At 36.2% G+C, this 19,636-nt stretch overlaps 1 protein-coding gene across 1 annotated transcript; it reads right to left on the reverse strand.

The window, feature by feature from the left end:
- Positions 1-11,675: 11,675 nt before the first annotated feature.
- Positions 11,676-12,605, reverse strand: LOC125915799 (olfactory receptor 5AK2-like). Its single transcript, XM_049621814.1, has one exon. The coding sequence runs from the start codon at positions 12,603-12,605 to the stop codon at positions 11,676-11,678; it is 930 nt and encodes a 309-aa protein (XP_049477771.1).
- Positions 12,606-19,636: the final 7,031 nt, after the last annotated feature.

Raw genomic sequence — 19,636 nt, forward strand, 5'->3', positions numbered from 1 at the left:
GGCTAGCAAAGATTAAGTATCAGCTGGAAAGGTGTAAAGAAAGAAGAGCAGAGAAAGCTAAGACCTTGTGGTCCTTTAACTAATTTTGGAATTGGCAATGGTATAATATTTGGTTTCACAATGGAGTCAGAGGATATTTTCTATGAGACAATTGACTCACATTTAAAGTCTATAGCTTGACATCTGACTTTAGATAATTTAGATTTATGTTTTGGGAAGTTTGCCATGGATCGGTTTCTTTGTTATGAGAGTGAAAACTGACTCTTTAATTATACTAAGAATTTAAGCTTTTGTTAAATATATTTCTTAAATCTATTAATTAGGGGACATATGAAAACATACTTTTAAAAATTAAGCTTTCTTTTATGCTGTATACATTTTAATTCATAAATCCCATTTTACATAAATTATTATGTATGAAAATCTTGATTTACCCATAAATTTCTATATGATCTTGCTTTAATTTTTTTCTGTATTCTCACCTTACTCTTTCTGTCTCCTTACTAATTCTGCTCCCTCCATTATCATGGACTCATGCCCAAGTAGAGTCTTTTATGGAAGTGTTTATCAAGTTATCTATGGTAAAGGACCATTTTCTTTGTAAAATTTGTTATATGTCATGGATCAATATTGTTGCATATAGCAATAAAAAATTATCAGCATTGTCAAAATTCTGTAATAGTTTTAGATGCTTAATCTCACTTTCAATTCTTATCACATCATTGAGTGGAAACAGAGAGTCCAGGACCTGGGGTGCTGGTCCAGGGACCACACATTGAGTAACATTACTCTATGGTGTCCATCTATCATAATTTACCTATGTGCTTTCCTAACAGTGGGTAGTCGGCCACCTACAACTTGTTTCCACCACAAATAACTCAGTGTTTTTTATTTCCACTGTAGGTCCACTACAAATAACTAAATTTTTCTAGGAACAAAAAATGTTGACTCTTAGAGTATGCATGTATTTATTTTGACCAAGTTTTCCAGATCACATTGCATAATGGAGGCACCAGTGTGCATTCCTGCTAATTGTTCATGGGGGTTCCCATATCCTCACTTTTTTGGGAACATTGGTATTTTCTTAATAGTTTTTAGACCAGAAAATACTTGTAAAGTGACATCTCCATTTTAATTTGTTTTATTTTCTAACCAGAAGCTAATTTGATCTTTGTATAGTATATTTTTGTAGAATTTTGGAATCATATTTTTTATCGATATCTCTGTGGGTCAATTTATGGATGGATGCTCTTCCTTTATATAGTTTGAGCACTCTGTTATTGAATTGACAAAAATTTTCTTACATTCTGTTATCTATTATCTTTGTCTATAGTATTCTCCGTAGACCAGAAATCTTTACATTTAAAATAACAATTCCTTATTTTTTCCCCTATTGTTTGTTCTTTTGGGGAAAAAATGGAATAAACTCCATTCCTGCCTTGATTCATTTACCCAGGAAAGTCAAACATAGTAATAAAACTTACTATCCATTTTATACTTGTTTGCTGCTACATGATGTTTGTTGAACTGTGTTTTATTCCATACATATAATTTGGAAAATTTATTTTGTTTAAAAAAACTTTTTAGGAAAAATGTAGATTAAATGGGTAGTGATAGCAGTTGGAGTGATTGTGTGTGTGTGTGTGAAATATTTAAATATATTTAAATATTTTAAAACCATTAAATGACTTTACTTGATATTTTAAAGTTTACTCAAACAAACACTTGTCCCCATTGTGTTATAGGAAAGTTCTATCATGCATTTATGGAACAATGAATTCTAATATTATATAAGCTCTTCCTGAAAATCACAATAAAGAACATTTTCCAATTCATGTCAATATTGCATTGGAACCAAAATAAGTAAAATATGAGAAAAGAAAATTAGACCCAACCTCATTTGTGAATTTAGATGCAAACAACTTAAATACACATTCATTTACCAAATCCATTCATGTATTAAACAAACAGTTTCTAGGATATCAAAGAGGCTCTCGTAAGTATCTATTCTCTTCCTTTTTGGATTTGAACAAGTTGATAAATAAAAGATAATGTCTGTATGGGGACCATAATATCACCTTTGGACACCTGGGGGGAAATTTTAGGTTTATTTATTTATTTATTTTTGAAAAGATTTTATTTTTAAGTAATCTCTATATCCAACATGGGGCTCATACCCACAACCCCAAGATCAACAGTTGCATATTCCCCCAACTGATCCAGCCAGGCATGCCCCAAATTGTAAGTGTATTAGTCAAATTATTTGCTGCCAATGAACACCATAAGTTGATATTTTTCCCACCCAGTCTTAATGGCAGTGATAGGAACATGCCTCTTGCACATGGTGGGAAAGTGCCTCTGGGAGTTCAGGGGAGCGTGGGCTTTAGTAGGTTGACTGATGCTAAGAATTAAGGCAGGGCAAAACATGCCAGATTGTTCTCAGTTTTACTAATCAGACTTGTCATGCCATCTTTTTAGGAACTTAGTGGATAAGATGGGGATAGAGAGTCTGCGATTATACAGACTGAGTTTTCTTGCAGGAAAGAAACATCAGAAGCAGCGAAAAGGTACTTTACCATCAGTAATCAAGACCTATTTGTATTTATCCCAGGAATGAAAGCATTTTTTAACATTGGAAATTTTATTGATATAATTTGCCATATCAATATATTCTTTAAAAAGCCATATGATCTTCTCAATAGATACAGAACAATTGTTTGGTAAAATTCAATAATTTTTCATGATTCAATAGAACAAAAATGAAAACAGAGACTGTTATAACTTGGTAAAAGTTACTTACCACATTGCTGGACTAAACGTAATTACTATTAAATCATGAGACACAGTGCCTATAAAAAATAAGACAAGGATGCTTGTTATGACTGAATCTGTTCAGTATTTTTTCAGAAGCCAGAACGAAATGAAGAAGACATGAAAGGTAAAATGATTATGAGGAAAAACCACAACTGTTATTAGCTTTAGATAATGTAATTGTCTCTATAAAAAATCCTAGAGAATTGGCAGATAAATTCTTAGTGAGCCTAGTAAAGTTATTTAATAATAGTTTAATATAAACAAATCAATTGCATTTCTGTTCATCAGAAATCAAAAGTGTTATTAAAAAATTTATTTTATAATAACATCAAAAATAAAGTGTCTAGACATAAATCTGAGAAAGAATGTTCATGACCCTAATACAACTTTATTTAAAGGCTTAAAGAAGACCCAAACAGACCAGGATCATGGAGAGGAACTCAATATTATAAACATTACATCCCCCCCCATATTAATCTACAAATTCAATGTAATTCTAAGCAAATTTGGAAGAATTTTACATACATCTTGACAAACTTATTCTAAAATTTATGTGGGAGAGAAAATATCTAAAAATAGCAAAGACAATTTTAAAGGAGAAGAGGATGAGAACTTTATCAGAATCAGAACTTCTTAAAAAGTGATAGTAGTAAAGACATTATCGTGTGGAATGGTGTGAGGGTGGACAAACGGATCAATGGAATCCATAAAAAAGAAATAAAAGACAGGCCCATGGGCCTCTGGAAGCTTGATGTATGAAGCCAGGAGCATGTACGTCAGTGAAAAATGGTCCAATACATTGGCGCTATAAATGTGTATACACATGAAAAATAATCTTGTATTCCTACTTTACATTTTATGAAAATAATTTCCAAATGGATTAAAGATTTGAATTGTAAAGCTTTGAGAGTAAAACAAAACAAAATACCCATGACTTAGATATACAGAAAAATACTTAAATAGGACATGAATGCACAAAAAATAAAACATTGAAAATCCAACCATTTTTAAATGAAAAATACCAACATTGTAAAAGAGAAGAGGCTAAATACTGACTAGAAATTTACTTAGGTAATTTTTTTTTGCAACATATATAAATGTCAGGTAATTAGCATCCAGTATATGTAAAGAATTTCTATAAATTATCCCAAGGGAGAACTTTACAAAATATATAATCAGGATATTATAGAAAAGAAAACCTAAATGGTCAATAGAAATGTGAAAGTAAACACAACTCACTAGTTATTTGATAATTATATATTAATGCTGCATTGAAAAATAATTTTGTATTCTTCAGTTTAAAATGCAAAGTTTTGGTGAAGATGTGGAATCATATATTTCTGGTAGAAGGTAAATTAGCATAATCATGTTGGGGGCAAATTTGGAAATATTAGTAAAATTAAATATATGCCTTCCTGAATTTCCATTATAGGTACATATTCTAGAGAAATTCTTGACCACATAAGCAAGGATATATATACACATGAATACATGCACGTGTAAGTGTATCCATATAAATATATTTATACACACACAAAAAGCATTGTTGATCACAGAAAAATATACTATTAAATAAAGTAGTGAAAATTCAGTAAGCTGGAGCCAGAAAATCCATGTGGATAAATTTCTCAAATGGAATGCTGAGCAACAAAAAGCAAGTCACAGAAGTTAGATGGTGGCTTCATGAATAGTTGTTACATTATCTTAAATATATTTTCATGCACCTTAAATATTTTGTAATAACAGAAATCCCTCACAAAGGAAAAGCTATGTCCCCACTATATCAGTAGAAATCTCCTGTACTCATGTCATTAAAGCCAGGCAGAGCTATAGCTCCATAGATGAGATGATCAGTTTTAGCTAAGAAAGTGCATTTAGTGGTGGAGAGTTTAGCAAACTGCACCTGTTGTTAATGTTTCCTGGGCAGTCTGGTTTTTTCAAATATCTTGAAGAATAGAGTGGCTTAATTCTGTAGTGATGGAAAAAGAAACAGTGCTCTTCAACATTTAGTGAGGGCTAAGAGTTGAAATAGAGCCCTTTCAAGGAGACTTCTATCCAGTGGGTGAAGGCACTGGTCAGAGGAAGCTAGAATTCTCGTGAGTCTACTTGGCTTAGAATCTTGATAGAATCCTGACATTTACCATTTCAATGTAATCATCTTGAATTTAAATAAAATGCATGAGATATTGGGGGACGTTTTTTCCAGAACTATGGACAACCAGTAGAAGAGCCAATCCCCCAAGCGTGACTACCCTATACTGAACTCTGGTGCTTCTGAAGCTTCCTTTATATGCAGCACTGTGAGGTGGAAGGGAAAGTGAATAGGCTGACCTGGGTTGGAATTTTGATCATACCACCTCATAGATTCAAAGGGGTTAACTCCCCTTGACCACAGATCTAGTGTCTGTAAAATGGGATCACAGAATTACTTAGAAGGTCATGATGTTTATTGTAACACTGCTTATAAAAGCAAAAATTTGGAAATAGAGTTAAATAAATCAGAAGAGAAACTTATGGGATCAACACACTGGCCAAAATGTATGGGATAAATATATGCTCTTATGGAAAGGTGTTCCTGTCTTATTGTCAAATGAGCAAAGAAAGCTGCAGAATAATACATAATGTGTGGACCCTTTAAAAATAACACTTTTATTCACATCCACTCTCTCTTTTTCTCATTTTCTTTATTTATCCATGAAAAAGCTCAAGAAGGAATCACATCAAATGTTTAGTGGTTATCCTTGGGCATGAGAGTGGGGAGAGAGTCTTTAAACTTATAAATTTCATCACCATTTCTTTTTGAAATAGTTTTAATTGTTTTCAAAAGGAAGAGAAAGAGAAAGAGTAAAGGCTGCTTTGTAATGATGTGACAAAGTGAGGTGATTGATGTAAAATTCCCAGCACGGGACCAGTCATTGAATGGCTACTCGGAATTGGTCATAAAAACACATGCAAAACAAAACAAAACAAAACAAAAAAACCAAACAAAAACACATGCAATAGTATACAAAAAACGTACTTTTCATTCATTCATTCATTCATTCAATCAGCCTTTCAATCTTTTGTTCATTTGTACCCAGTCCAGTTCAGTTCCCTCCCTCCGTTGCTGTTGTATCACCAGGGATGAAAGGCTTATTCCTGGTTTTGGGTGAAGCATACTGGAACTTTGGTTCTGACCCTTTTGCTCCACCATTTCCAGCACACACTGGGATGAAAACGTGGCTGATTTGAAAAATGGGATTTGCTTTGTTTTACTTACGCCAGAGTTGCCTCCAGATTCTCTTTCTGCAGCAGTGTGGGCTGATTACCACCATGGTCTTTCTGTGCTTCCTTCTAATTGGGGAGTTTAGAGCAGGGGCCTAAGGGAATCAATACTGGTTCCCTCAGGAATCTGAGATTCCAGGAGCTGAGCTGGAATTGTAATAAACAGTGTTGAGTAGTTATTTTCTGATGAATAACATTCAAGCTTTCTACAAAGGATAAATTTAATTCATGTTCCTGTCATTAGGGACTCGTGTGTGTGTGTGTGTGTGTGTGTGTGTGTGTGTGTTGCCTTTTATAAAACAACTCTTCAAAAATATTTTCTTGTGATAAATTATGTTGAATAGTTTTTAATATGTCTAATAATCTGTGTTCAGGTCCAGAAAATTGACCTTGTCACCATAATCAGTAAAAAAACCCATGGTTTTCTGAAAAAAAGAAATCAAAGCTAGTCTACATTTAGGAACCTGTGTCCCTAATGGGGCGAATACAGTTACTGCTATTTGAACATATTTAAAAATTTTTTTTTATGTATTGAGATTTTTATTTTTTTATTATTTTTAAATATAATTTATTGTCAAATTGGCTAACATACAGTGTGTATAGCATGCTCTTGGTTTTGGAGGTAGATTCCCATGCATGATTCATTGCTTATATAGAAAGACAGATATCATATCTTTTCACTCATGTGGAACTTGATAAATGTAACAGAAGATGATGGGGGAAGGGAAGGGGAAAAAATAGTTACAGAGAAGGAGGGATGCAAACCATAAGAGACTCTTAAATATAGAGGACAAACTGAGAGTTGATGGGGGGGTAGGGAAGAGGGGAAACTGAACATATTTTATATTAGCACCTTGATCATTGTTTACTTGAAGAAAAATACTCTTTGTGTCTTCTTTCTTTTGTTTTTCTAAAAAGTATATATTTAAAAAATAAGCCCTGGATAAATATACTCTTTTTTTCCTAATTGCACTTTATGCCATCAGAATGTTTCAGATAACAGTCTGTGGAATAAGCTATTTTGAGAAGTTTTGGGCTCGAAAGTTGCTAGGGTGAAAGCTTTAATCAGTGAGAATAGAAGGCTAGATTCAGTGAGTCTGTAGCTTTTGATTAACAAGCATACCTGAGAAGGAGCGTTACATTCAAAAGGCTGGTGAATCAACATTCAACATTACTTATTGCATGACCAGTGTCTCAGTTAGGAATGTGTCCTACTCCTGGTAGAAAAAACCCAATTTACTTTGGCTCAAAAAAACAGGGACTTATTTTTCTTTTATAACAATAGTTTGGAAGTTTTAACTTGCACTTTGTGATTGACTTAGCCTTTCCCATATGCAGGTTGCCCCACAGTCTAACCTGTCTCCTATAGTGCTAGACATCATATTCCCTTTTCAAAGCAGAAAAAATGATCCAGGAAGGCAGGGTGACAATGATATATATATATATATATATATATATATATATATATATATATATATATTTTCATATATATATATATATATACTTCATTACATATATATATATATATATATACTTCAATTATATATATATATATATATATATATATATATATATACTTCATTAGGAAAATGAAAGCTTTCTCCAAATCCAGCAGACTTCCACTCACATCTCACTGGATGGAAATGTATTACATAGGTAGCAGAGGTCTCAGTGTCTTGTGTCTCTCTCCTCAGCTACTCCGTTTCATGCATCTGTGGTGAACACCATTGTCTGTGCTATCAGTGACTGGTACCTATATAGGTGCTTCTCTGCCTCAAGAATATCTTGACCTTCAAGCAGTGGGGGAGAAGGATTGAATACTTGTCTGGTCCTTCAGAGACTGAGACTGAGTTCCAGTTCCTAGGGTGTATGCCAGCTAAGTTATTCACCCTTTCCTTGCTTCTGTCTTTCTATAGCTCATTCTTCCTGCTCTCTGCTGCTTGGGATCACCCTTTTCAAAAAGCTTAGCAAACACAGTCTGAGGGAACAGTTCCCATAGGACTGATGTCACTTCAGATGCCAAAAATCCAGGGCTCCCTGGAGCTACACCCATTTGTGGTTGGTAACAAATGTGGGGATCTTTCCACAATCACCCTCAGGTTTGATAATTCACTGGAATGACTCACTGAACTCTAGTGATATGGACTGAATATTTGTGCCCCTCCAAATCCTTCTGTTGAAATCGTAACCCAAGGTGGTGGTATATGGTGGTAAGGGCTTTGGGTCACAGCACTGAAGGTTTTGACTTGCACTTTTGTGATTTGCTTAGTCCTGCACCCACAGCTGAGAGTGCAGCCCTGATGAGTAGGGTTCATGCTTTTATAGAAGAGACCCCAGAAAGTTCTCTAGCTCTTTCTACCACTGAGAACAGAGCAGAGGTTGGCAGTCTGAAGCCCAGAAGGCAGCTCTCACCAGACCCTGACCATGTTGGCGCCCTGCTCTCAGACTTCTAACTCTCAGAACTGTGAGAAGTGAGTTTCTGTTGTTTAGAAGATACTCAACCTATGGAAATTTAAATAGAGCCCAAACTGGCGAACACATCAGGAAAACACAATACATACAAATTTTAGTTTTATCATAATAAAAAGATACACATTGAAAGTAGTTAAAGGAAGAAATACATAAGGCAAGGTTTGTGAGGATCCAAACACAAAATGTCCATGTATTTTGTATATTACACAGGGATGTATTACCGTTCTGTATGTCAACGTGTGGCCACACATATGGAGTATTGCTGACTTGCGAGGCTCACCCTTAGTATGCTTTAGTATCCAGTTTCTTTGTGGCACTATGTATGACATAATGCTCATGTGGCTGAACTTTCATTCTCAACCTCTCCTGGAGGTTAAGGATATAGTATATTTAGTCCCAAGTTGCCCTGGAGTTTGAAAATGATATGGCATGTCTCAAAGCTTCCATCATAAATCACAATGTTAGACTGTCCAGTGGCCAAAAAGACTGTCCAGTGGCCTCTTATTAGGAAGGACATGTCAGGGGCCTATAGATCATGCCAGTAGCTGCAGACAAAGATAAGATAGTTCTTTAGGTTAAGGTTAATTCTTCACTCTATGCCACTGGCATACGTTACCTTTACCAAAGGCCTAAGATACACGCCATCGCAACTACAAAAAAAGCTGAGAAGTGCAATATATTTTTTTACCTGGCTGCATCACCTTCCACATAAAATAGGAATTCTTTTAGGAAGGAATAAGAGGAGAATGGACGGACAACCAGCTACATTTGGGAGCAGCTAGTGAATACTCATGAGGGATGGTGGGTGGATTCTTTGTCTTTAAGCTTCTATAGGTATTCTCTTCCCCGTGTCATTCTTGTTCCAAACTTTTGTGTGTGATGCTATATTTTCTTCCACTTTGGTCTAGACTAATATATTTTTTTATGAATATAATTTATTGTCAAATTGGCTTACATGCAACACCCAGTGCTCATCCCAACAAGTGCCCACCTCAATGCCTATCACTCATTTTCTTTCTTCCCCACCCCACCATCCACCCTTGGTTTGTTCTCTGTATTTAATAGTCTCTTGTGGCTTTCCTTTCTCCCTCTCTGTTTGTATCTTTTTTTCCCCCCTTTCTTTCCCCCATGGTCTTCTGTTCAGTTTCTCAAGATCCACATATGAGTGAAAACATGGTAAGTTAGCCATCTTGCTAATTATCAACTTCAAATTTTGGTCGAAGAACTGAGCCCCTATCATAATGTTTTAGAGGCAATTGCTGGACCCCAAAAGCCCTTATAAACCATGGGGTGCTGATGATTTATGAAACAATAGTGTTCACCTGGTAATTTATGAAAGAATTTATGATTATACAACATCCGACTATTAGTACTTTAGATGTCAGTAAGGAAATTTCTCTTTTGGATAATTGCTAACAATCACTATTTATTCCCTGGTGAGAGCCCAGATCAACCATTTCATCCTTCATATAAATTTCAGGGATTTCACTTCTTGTGTATATTTGTCACAGAGTTTATTTCCTTTTGGGATTTCTTTCACCTTGGTATAAAATGCAGAGCAATATGTGACTCTCCATTTTGCACTCTATTTCCAATTTGGCCTCTTAGATTTCTCAACATGTACTAAGTTTTTCTTTGTTTTATCATGTTTCCCCTACATCTTTACTGAGGTAGAATTGACAAAGTTTGTATGTACTTGAGATACACAACTTGATATTCTGACAGGAGTATCCATCATGAAATGATCACCACAAACTGGTTAACAAACCATCACTTTGCATGATTATCATTTTCCTTATTTCTACTCTGTCAACAGATTTCAAATATATGATACGGTATTTTAAAAATGGTCACCATAAAAAAAATAGTCACCATATTTTACATTAGTCTCTGACTTTCCCCTCTAGAGTCTCAGGACATCCTTTGTCTACTTTGCTGATGACTCTCTGGCAATTGTCCCTAATCCTGGTCTTTGAAGGTTCTTGGACCTTCCCTTTATGGAAGGTGTCATCCTTTATAAAGGTGGAGTCTTTGCTGGGAAGATTCTGGTCATCCCACATTATCTCCATGTTAATTTTTTCTCTTCTCTCAAAATTGAAGCAGGATATCATATTTGAAAAATATATCTTCTCTTGCCCAGTTGTCTTTCTGCTGTTACTTAACATTTTCTGGCCAGATCACTAGTCTGTCTGGTGTTATTTTCATGTGAAACTTGCTTTTTCATGTAGCTAGCTAGCATGGCCTCTCTAGAGTCATGTGGGGGTTTCCACCACTTAACTTCAATATACCTATTAAAGCTCTCTTGTTAACAGTTTGTCTTTCTGATTCAAAGGGCTCTTGGCCTCCCTTCAACTTCTATTGTTTACTATAGTTTAAAGTTATTTGCCTAGACGAAAATGACTGGTGTGCCTTTCATAAATGAATTATTTAGGTTTTTATATCCTTCTACATTCTAGATTTTCTATTTTTATTGGGGAGGGATATAGGAAATGTGTCCAGAAGTTTCCTTACCTTATACAAGAAAGAAATGGATTCAGAATAAAGAGGATAACTAACGACAAATGTAACATCAAACATAACATCGTATAGAAATTAGTTACTAGAGAATGTAACTAATAAAAGAATATTAAGTAGGAAGTATAGCCAGAGTCAAAAAGTACTTTTCAAAGCAGTGCATTTATTTTACATTCTGGTGTATGCAATAATTAGAACAGAACATACCTGTCTCTTTGTAGACAACTTAAGGAAGTCATTTAAGTGAATGGTAATTAATGAACTTCAATTTTAATATTGATTATATGCAAAATTGAGGTTTTCTAGTCTTTAGAAACATATATGAAATCTATTTGAAGCAACTAAATACTTTGTGAAGTCTGTACATAATTTTAATATTTTAAATAATCTCAATAAAATATGGATAGTATGAAACATATTTCTTGAGTTATAATCAGGAGAATATTAGTCTCATGAGATGTTGCTATATTTCTCACATTTTAAGAACTTATTAAAAGAGGTAACATTGATTTAAGATGTGAACGTGTTTCCAACTTCAGAAACATTCAATAGTGGTCAAACATCCTTACTTGATGCTTTGAGGTGCTGAATTTTAATGACTTGGGTCCAACCTAGAAGAACTTTTTCCTCATCACTTTTAGAACCTCTTTCACCTCCTTATTTTTCAAACTATAGATCATGGGGTTCAAAAGAGGAATCACAATGCCATAAAATACAGAGGCCACTTTCATATTCTCCTGGGAATTACTAGCTTGGGGCTCTAAGTACATGTATGACAGGGTTGCATAGAAAACAATGACTGCTGTCAGGTGGGAGGCACATGTGGAGAAGGCTTTTTTCCTCCCTGAAACAGAAGATATCTTCAGGATGGTGGCCATGATATACATGTAGGAAAAGATGACAACCAACACAGTGAATATCAGGTTAAATCCCACAAAGACAACAAGGAGCATGATGTTGATGTCAATGTTGGAGCATGAAAGGGCAAGAATTGGGGGAACATCACAGAAAAAATGATTGATGGTATTGGATTTGCAGAAGTACAGTGAAAATGTAAAACCTGTGTGCACGGAAGCATTTATTGAACCCATGACATATGAACCAGCTACCAGTTGGATGCAGATTCTTCGGGACATGATTATGGGGTAGTGAAGTGGGTTACAGATGGCTACATAACGATCAACTGCCATAGCAGCCAGGAGGTAACAGTCACTGGTTGCAAATGTTGCATAAACCAATAATTGCATTATACAGCCCTCAAAGGATATAGATTTGTTTTTTAATATGAAGTTTTGCAGCATCTTGGGAGTGATAGCGGAGGTATAACAGATATCAACAAAAGCCAAATGTTGTAGGAAAAAGTACATGGGTGTTTGAAGTCTGGAATCTGTCTTGATGAGTAGGATCATTCCAATATTACCCACCATGGAAGTCACATAGATGACCAGAAATACAATGAAGAGGAGGTCTCGAAACTTGTTTTGGGCACCAAACCCCAGAAGAAAAAATTCAGTCACTTCAGTGATATTTTCTTTTGTCATGATTATGGAAGTCTAGAAAGGACCAAGAAGAGGACCAAGAAAAGAAAGAAAATCTTTGTGATTTCTTGAAGGAAAAGGATCTTATATTTCAGTCACCTTTTTTTTTTTTTTGAATTAGATCCTTATGGAAAACACTCACAAAAGGATTTATTGCTTTCCATATTTCTTCTATTTCCTTGATAAGTAATCACCACATAAAAAATGACATGTGAGTCATGGATTCATTTTCAAACTGAAGGAGATCTCATAGAAGATGATTGACTTCTAATATGTGTGATTCTAAGAAGCATAGGTTAACACATGTTTCCATCATATTAAGCAGGTATCCATATTTGCTGAGAGCAATATTCAAATATGATTTGCAACTTTTCAACATCTGTAGTTTTCCTTAGACATTCATCGTTCCAATCCTGGTCAAGCTCCTGAAATTGGTAGCATTAATGAAAGAAATTTTCTGAGATCAATTGGTAGCATTAATGAAAGAAATTTTCTGCTCATGGCCCACATATGTTTGAAGACTTCAGAGTGTCTTTCTACAACTCTCCTTAGCATCCAACTCCCATATTTACATGCCATATAGTCCCCTCATTTTATATATACATACATGCATATATATATGTGTATAAATAGAAGGGATAGCAACAACATCACCTATGTTGTTTTAATGGCAAAGATTTATTGAACCTAATCATTATGAAGCAACTTGAAAAAGTCCAGATGTTGGGAAATTCTATAATCAACTGGCTTAGACACTTCAAAAATGTCAATTTCATAAAAGACAAACAAAAAACAAAAACAGGGAACTATTCCAGATTTAATAAGGCTAGAAAGACATTGCAACTAAATTTAATACATAATCTTTCATTGGTCCCTGAATCTGAAAATACAACATCTACTTAAGATATTGTGGAGACAAGTGGGAAATTAGAATAGTAAGTATATATGCGATAATATAATTTCATCAGTATCAAGTTTCTTTAGTGGGAACAGGTGGTTATCACAGAGATTTTCTTTGTTTGCAGGAGGTACATGCTGAATATCTCTTATCTGTCCATTTGCCTGTGTAGCGATCCAGCAAAAGGAAAAGAAAAAGTGTTGGTTAATCTAGGTGCAGTGTATCACAGTGCTCACTGCACCATCATTTTAACTTTTATGAAGGTTTTAGATTTAAATGAAGAAGTTAATGAAAAGAATGGATAAAATATTTTCATGCAAAAAACACATGGAGGGTTTACCATCAGTAGTTGAGCACTATATATGCTTCTAAAGGCTGTTGTTCAGAAGAGACTAATGTGATCCTTAAAAAAGTCTCAGAAACAAGAAGACATAGTGAACTTAGAAATTAGTAAACAGGTGAGAAAATTGGAAAAAACAGAGGAAGTATAAAATATTAATAATATTTTCCATTGGGAAGTGGTCAAGAAACTGAATATATCAGCTAACACTGAGGTATTAGGTTGGAGGGTTAATTAGACTTAAGGTGCTCTAAAATTTTTGTACTTTTGACTTGAACTTAAAGATATATGTTTTCAAACATTATAAAAGATAAAAGTTGGGTTTTCTTTTAAAATTTGGGGGATTGGCAGGAATTTAAAAATCAACCAATCTAAATAAACATAAGAAAGGAGATAAAAATACTAGAAAAAAATCATGGCAAACAGAAATCACCTGAGAAGGCATAAATAATCTAAATGAATTAGGATAATAAATATAAATGGAATAAATGCATCATTAAAATGCAATGATTGTCAAATTGGATTTTAAAAAGGTAGATCAGGCCATGTGATATCATAGAAAAAGTGTTAAAAAAACAGACAACTAATGATAAAATAAATAATGGTACAAAAAATAATAGAATATTTCCATCACTGAAAATGAATTCACTAGGCCTACATTTCTTTACCCAAATTTTAAAATCATAATGTTGAGGGAAATAGCTTCTTGACTAATTATAATATGATATAATACTGGGGCTTCCATAGTATTGGTGATACTTTATATCCATAGCTATCTGGTGATTACACATATTTGTTGTATATTCTATATGCCTTTTTGTAATTATTAAATATTTTTTAATGTATTTTATACCCCTTTAATTGACTTTTAAGTACAGGTCCAGACATACTATCTCTAAGCAAGTCAAAATGCTGCCAGTATTTTGTTTTTTTTAAATAAAAGCCACATCTCTTTACAAGACATTGGGAAACAAGGGCATTATTGTTTTAAGGGTTAAAAGAGGTCAATTCAGTCCAAAGGAAAAATTGAGCATCTCAGTTGTTGAAAGAAATGGTCGGAGACTTAGGGTCTAAAGTGGTGAGTAAGTTACATCTACAGTTGTCAAGTTTAATTTTCATGTTGGTTCTCTGTGACAAAAATGAGAATTAATAGTGTCCAAAAGGAGATACAAACTGCATGCTGTTTGACTTTAGTTTGGCAAATAATCTCATTTTATTAGAGGATATAGAAACCATTCCTAAAATAAGTGGTTTTAAAATTGGTTCTAGAAATGTGTTTGGGATGGTATAAGGTGGAGATCTGTATGGCTAGGGAAGGCAACTCCAAGCAGAGGAAGTATTTGAACAAATGCATGGTGATGTTGCCCCACAAGCTACAGTAGAGACAATAGGAAGTCACATTATATGCAATTAAGGAGAAATTACTCTAATTAGGAGTCATTTCTACATTAAGTTACAGTGGACTTTTTCTGTACCTCTTTCGTAGATATTCTCTCCCCCACTCCAATTTTATTGACACACAAATGACATATAACATTGTGTAAGTTTAAGGTGTGAATGTGTTTATTTGATACACATGTATATTGCAAAATGTTCACGGCCATAAGGTTAGTTAACATATCCTTCACCTAATTATCATGTTGTTGTTACGTTGAGAATATTTAAAATCTACTCTTACAGCAACTTTCACAGTACAGTATTGTTAATTATATATAGTAGCTGTGAGGTACATCAGATCCCAGGAACTTATTCCTTTTATAACTGGAAGTTAATACCCTTTAACATCTCATTTCCCCTACCATCTGGTCCCTGGCAACTACTGTTGTACTCAGAGATATTTTTAATTTTTTCTTTTTTTTAAATTTTTTTTTAAATTTTTTTCTTCAACGTTTTTTATTTATTTTTGGGACAGAGAGAGACAGAGCATGAATGGGGGAGGGGCAGAGAGAGAGGGAGACACAGAATCGGAAACAGGCTCCAGGCTCCGAGCCATCAGCCCAGAGCCTGACGCGGGGCTCGAACTCACGGACCGCGAGATCGTGACCTGGCTGAAGTCGGCCGCTTAACCGACTGCGCCACCCAGGCGCCCCTCAGAGATATTTTTAAATAAAGTAATGATTTCTTCCATTTCCAAAGTGTTAACTGGTAACCAAGATGGATTAGTTTAGTTATAAAACTTTTACTGAGCACTGAGAGTATTCAAGTGTTTTATGATCTGAATGTTGAAAATGCTCCCAACTCACCCCATCAGTAGATCCTGCTACTCTGTTTCAACTTTCGATTTTATGGGGGAGGATTTTCTGGAGTCTGCAAAGAAGCAGAGATAAAATTCCTGGTGTATTTTTTGATTTCTAGGCTTGGATTTTCCTTCCAGACACTACAGCAGGTGTGTCCTTAGAAAAACACTTGCTGCAAGGTGGTGTTTTTGCTTTTGCTACAAATGGGGGAGTTATTTTTGAGGGCTGTGGGATTAAGATCTATGTATTCCTATGAGAATCTCAGACACTGGGGACTGAGTTGAGTGTATAGAACTGAACTTCTCAGTTGAGACCATTAACAATTTTCTTTTTTTCAAGTTCCTACCCTTTAGAGAATTTACATCTTGTTTAATTCTATGAGTTTGGGGATCATCTGTTCCAACCTGGGGCTGATCTTGGATCTGGAAAACTGGTTTTGCATTCTGGATCTTTCTCTTACTCTAAACCTCAGTTTCTCCATCTGTCAAATAGGATTAATGATGCCAGATGTGGCTGCCTCCATAGTTTTGGAAGAGCAAGGAAGGGAATGCTCATGCATATATCTTTTGATCAGCAAAGGGCTTTGCATTGAAGGGGGTTATCAGGATTATCATTGCTAGAAGGCTCCTCCCAATTGGAGTGCCCCTTCCTCTCATTGCTGTGGCTGTCATCATTGTTATTTACCTCAATAGCTCTCCGGGGTCTTATACAGACAGTCAAGATCCTCAACTGAAGCTCTGTCTGCAGCATCAGTGAAGACATTCACATGCCCTTTTAACTTGATCATCTCCATGCCTCATTTTATTAGCCCCATGGCATCATTAGAAGAACAGTTCACAGGTGCTACCCTATAGTTCTAGACCATCTCTTTGGAGAGCTCTTGAGGACTCAACGAGCTCTTGAGGAGAGCTCTTGAGGAGTTCTTGAGGGTCCAAATCCTGGCTGTATCGATTACTCACTGGGTGAATATGAGCAAGTTACTAAACCTCTTGGGGACTTTGGACTTTAAGTTTCATGGGTTTAAGGACAGTATCATGCATTCAGTTATTTCCATGTTTATTGAAGCTGTCAGCAAATTTGAATCTGTTGTATGATTACCCACCAAGTGGCAGACTGTGTTCTAGTTGTACTTTGATTGACCAAATGCTGACTGTACTAGAAGGATAACCCAGGGAATAAATAAATGAATGGATGTGAATGAAAGAGGCATAATCTCTGATGGAGAAATCTACCCCTTCTACTTTATGGTGGTGACTACTGAAAGCCGAAAACCAACACTGATAGTAGTAATAATGTGTATTTAGTGTTTGCCACTTTGAGGCTTTGGGCTCAGAGGTTTTACATGCATTGTCTTGTTGAATCTGCACACAACCTTATAGCTTAAGAACTGTTATTATCTGCATTTTATAGATAAAGGAACTGCATCTCAGGGATGTGAAGTGAGTCAGCCATGACAAGGGTAATACAATGTGAATATGGAATTCAAATAGGTCAGTGTGAACCCACAATTTTTAAGACCTCAGTCTCCGAGTCTGAGCCAGAACCGAAGTTTCAAAAGAACCCAAATGGCGAAATCCTGTCTTCTTGAGGAAAAACATAAATTCAGTGATTGTATGTGAACTGTTCTATTTCAGTACAATGGATATTATTACACCTACCATATGGCAGGCCCTGCTCCAGGGACTGGGGACACATAGGAAATAGCAGCATATGGATACAACTGTCATGGAGGTTGTACCCCAGTGTGTGGAGAGCAGAGTAAACACAGAGAAACCCTTTAATAAGCAAGATAATTTCCGACAAGGAGAAATGCTGTAAGGAAAATAAAGTGCTATGAAGTCATGGTGCTTGATAGGAGGGAGAATCTCAGTCAGGAGAGGCCTCCTTCTAGAGATGGCTTAGTGAGAAAGCAGAGCCACCTGTGGGGAAAGATGGTGCACAGTCCCCACAGTGGAAATGGAATGAGCTTGGCCTGTGTATGTGCTCCAAGGACAAGAAAGTGGGCTGGAGGGACTGAAGGGGGACACGTTACACCTGGGGTCAGAGACCCGGGCAGATGCCTTATCACAGAGAGCCCTCAGGAGTTTGAATGTTAGTATGATAAAGAGTTATCATAGGGTCAGTGGGAGAAGTGACATGGACATATCATTGCATTGGAGAGATTATTCTTGTTGTTGATTGGACTTAGATTACAAAGGGCAAGAATGGAAGTTGGAAGACCATACATGAGGCTCTTATAGTCTTTCATTTGAAAGGTAATAGTGGGTTGAACTAGGGTATTATAAGGGATAGGGAGACAATGATACTTAATTGCACTGTTTTGAGGAGGTAAAGTTAACAGGAAATTGCTTTTGGTTTGAATGTAGGGAGTGAGGGAAAGATAGAAATCAAGTTTGACCCCCTAGATTGTTGTTCTGATCCATTGTGTGAATGGTGGGGCCATTTAACCGGGATAGAGAAGGGAGAAGGAGTAGGTTTAAAGGAAAATGCAGTTGAAGCAGATAAGGCATTGCCAAAACCCCACAAGAACAACGCTCAGTATAACTGACACATGAAATGGATTTCAAAAGGCTTTGTGAGGGACTTTGTCCCATCTGAAAATGGTGAAAGGCTAACAGGGATCCAGAGGCAGACACGGATCCAGAGGCAGATTCCTTCAGCCCCTTCTTAGAACCTGTCCGTAGCTGAGTCACAGAGTAAATGATCCCCTGGAACAATCCTCAGCAGGTGCATGGTGTGGTTCAGCAGGTTGGTGCAAAAGAAAACAGAGACCAAATAAGCAGAGCTCTCCTATAGGCTGAGCTGCTCCCTGAGCTGCTTTAACTACCCGAGGGGAGGCCAGCTGGAGTACATGCAGGTGAGGCCAGCTGAGTCCTTCCTGGCCTCCTGCAGACAGGAGCAGGTACTCCACCCTGAGCCCAAGAGCTTTGAGAGAGAAGTAGCTGGCTTCCAAATCTCTTCCTTTCTGACAGTCTAGTCTGTTATTAAGGCAGCATAAGTAAGACACTGATCCTTTCCACTTGAAACACCTACTTGTTTATTACCACTCCATCCTGCTATACAAAGCGTGCGAGACTTACCTGGAGGGACACCTGGCTTTGACTCATTTTAGTCACCTTTGTGTCAGCTGATACTATGCTTTGATTCTCAATTCCTAAAACACCTTTTTTTAAAAAATTCTTTTAATGTTTATGTATTTGTGGGAGAGACAGAGCACAAGTGGGGGAGGGGCAGAGAGAGAGGGAGACACGGAATCTGAAGCAGGCTCCAGGTTCTGAGCTATCAGCACAGAGCCTGACACAGGGCTCGAACCCATGCACTGCGAGATCGTGACCTGAGCGGATGCCAGAGGCTTAACCAACTGAGCCACCCAGGCATCCCCTAAAACACCTTTTGATAAGGACACTTCCTAGGCAAATAATACCATCATGGCCATCTAAGTAGTTCTACAAACAGGGAAAGGTGAGTTTATAGTGATACCAACTTTATTGAATTGAAACATTTCCAAAATGATTGATGCCTCACGATTTCTATATGACTAAGGGGTTTTGTTACAAAA

Source organism: Panthera uncia, chromosome D1, assembly GCF_023721935.1.
Source record: "Panthera uncia isolate 11264 chromosome D1, Puncia_PCG_1.0, whole genome shotgun sequence".
In the NCBI taxonomy this organism is placed as follows: Eukaryota; Metazoa; Chordata; class Mammalia; order Carnivora; family Felidae; genus Panthera; species Panthera uncia.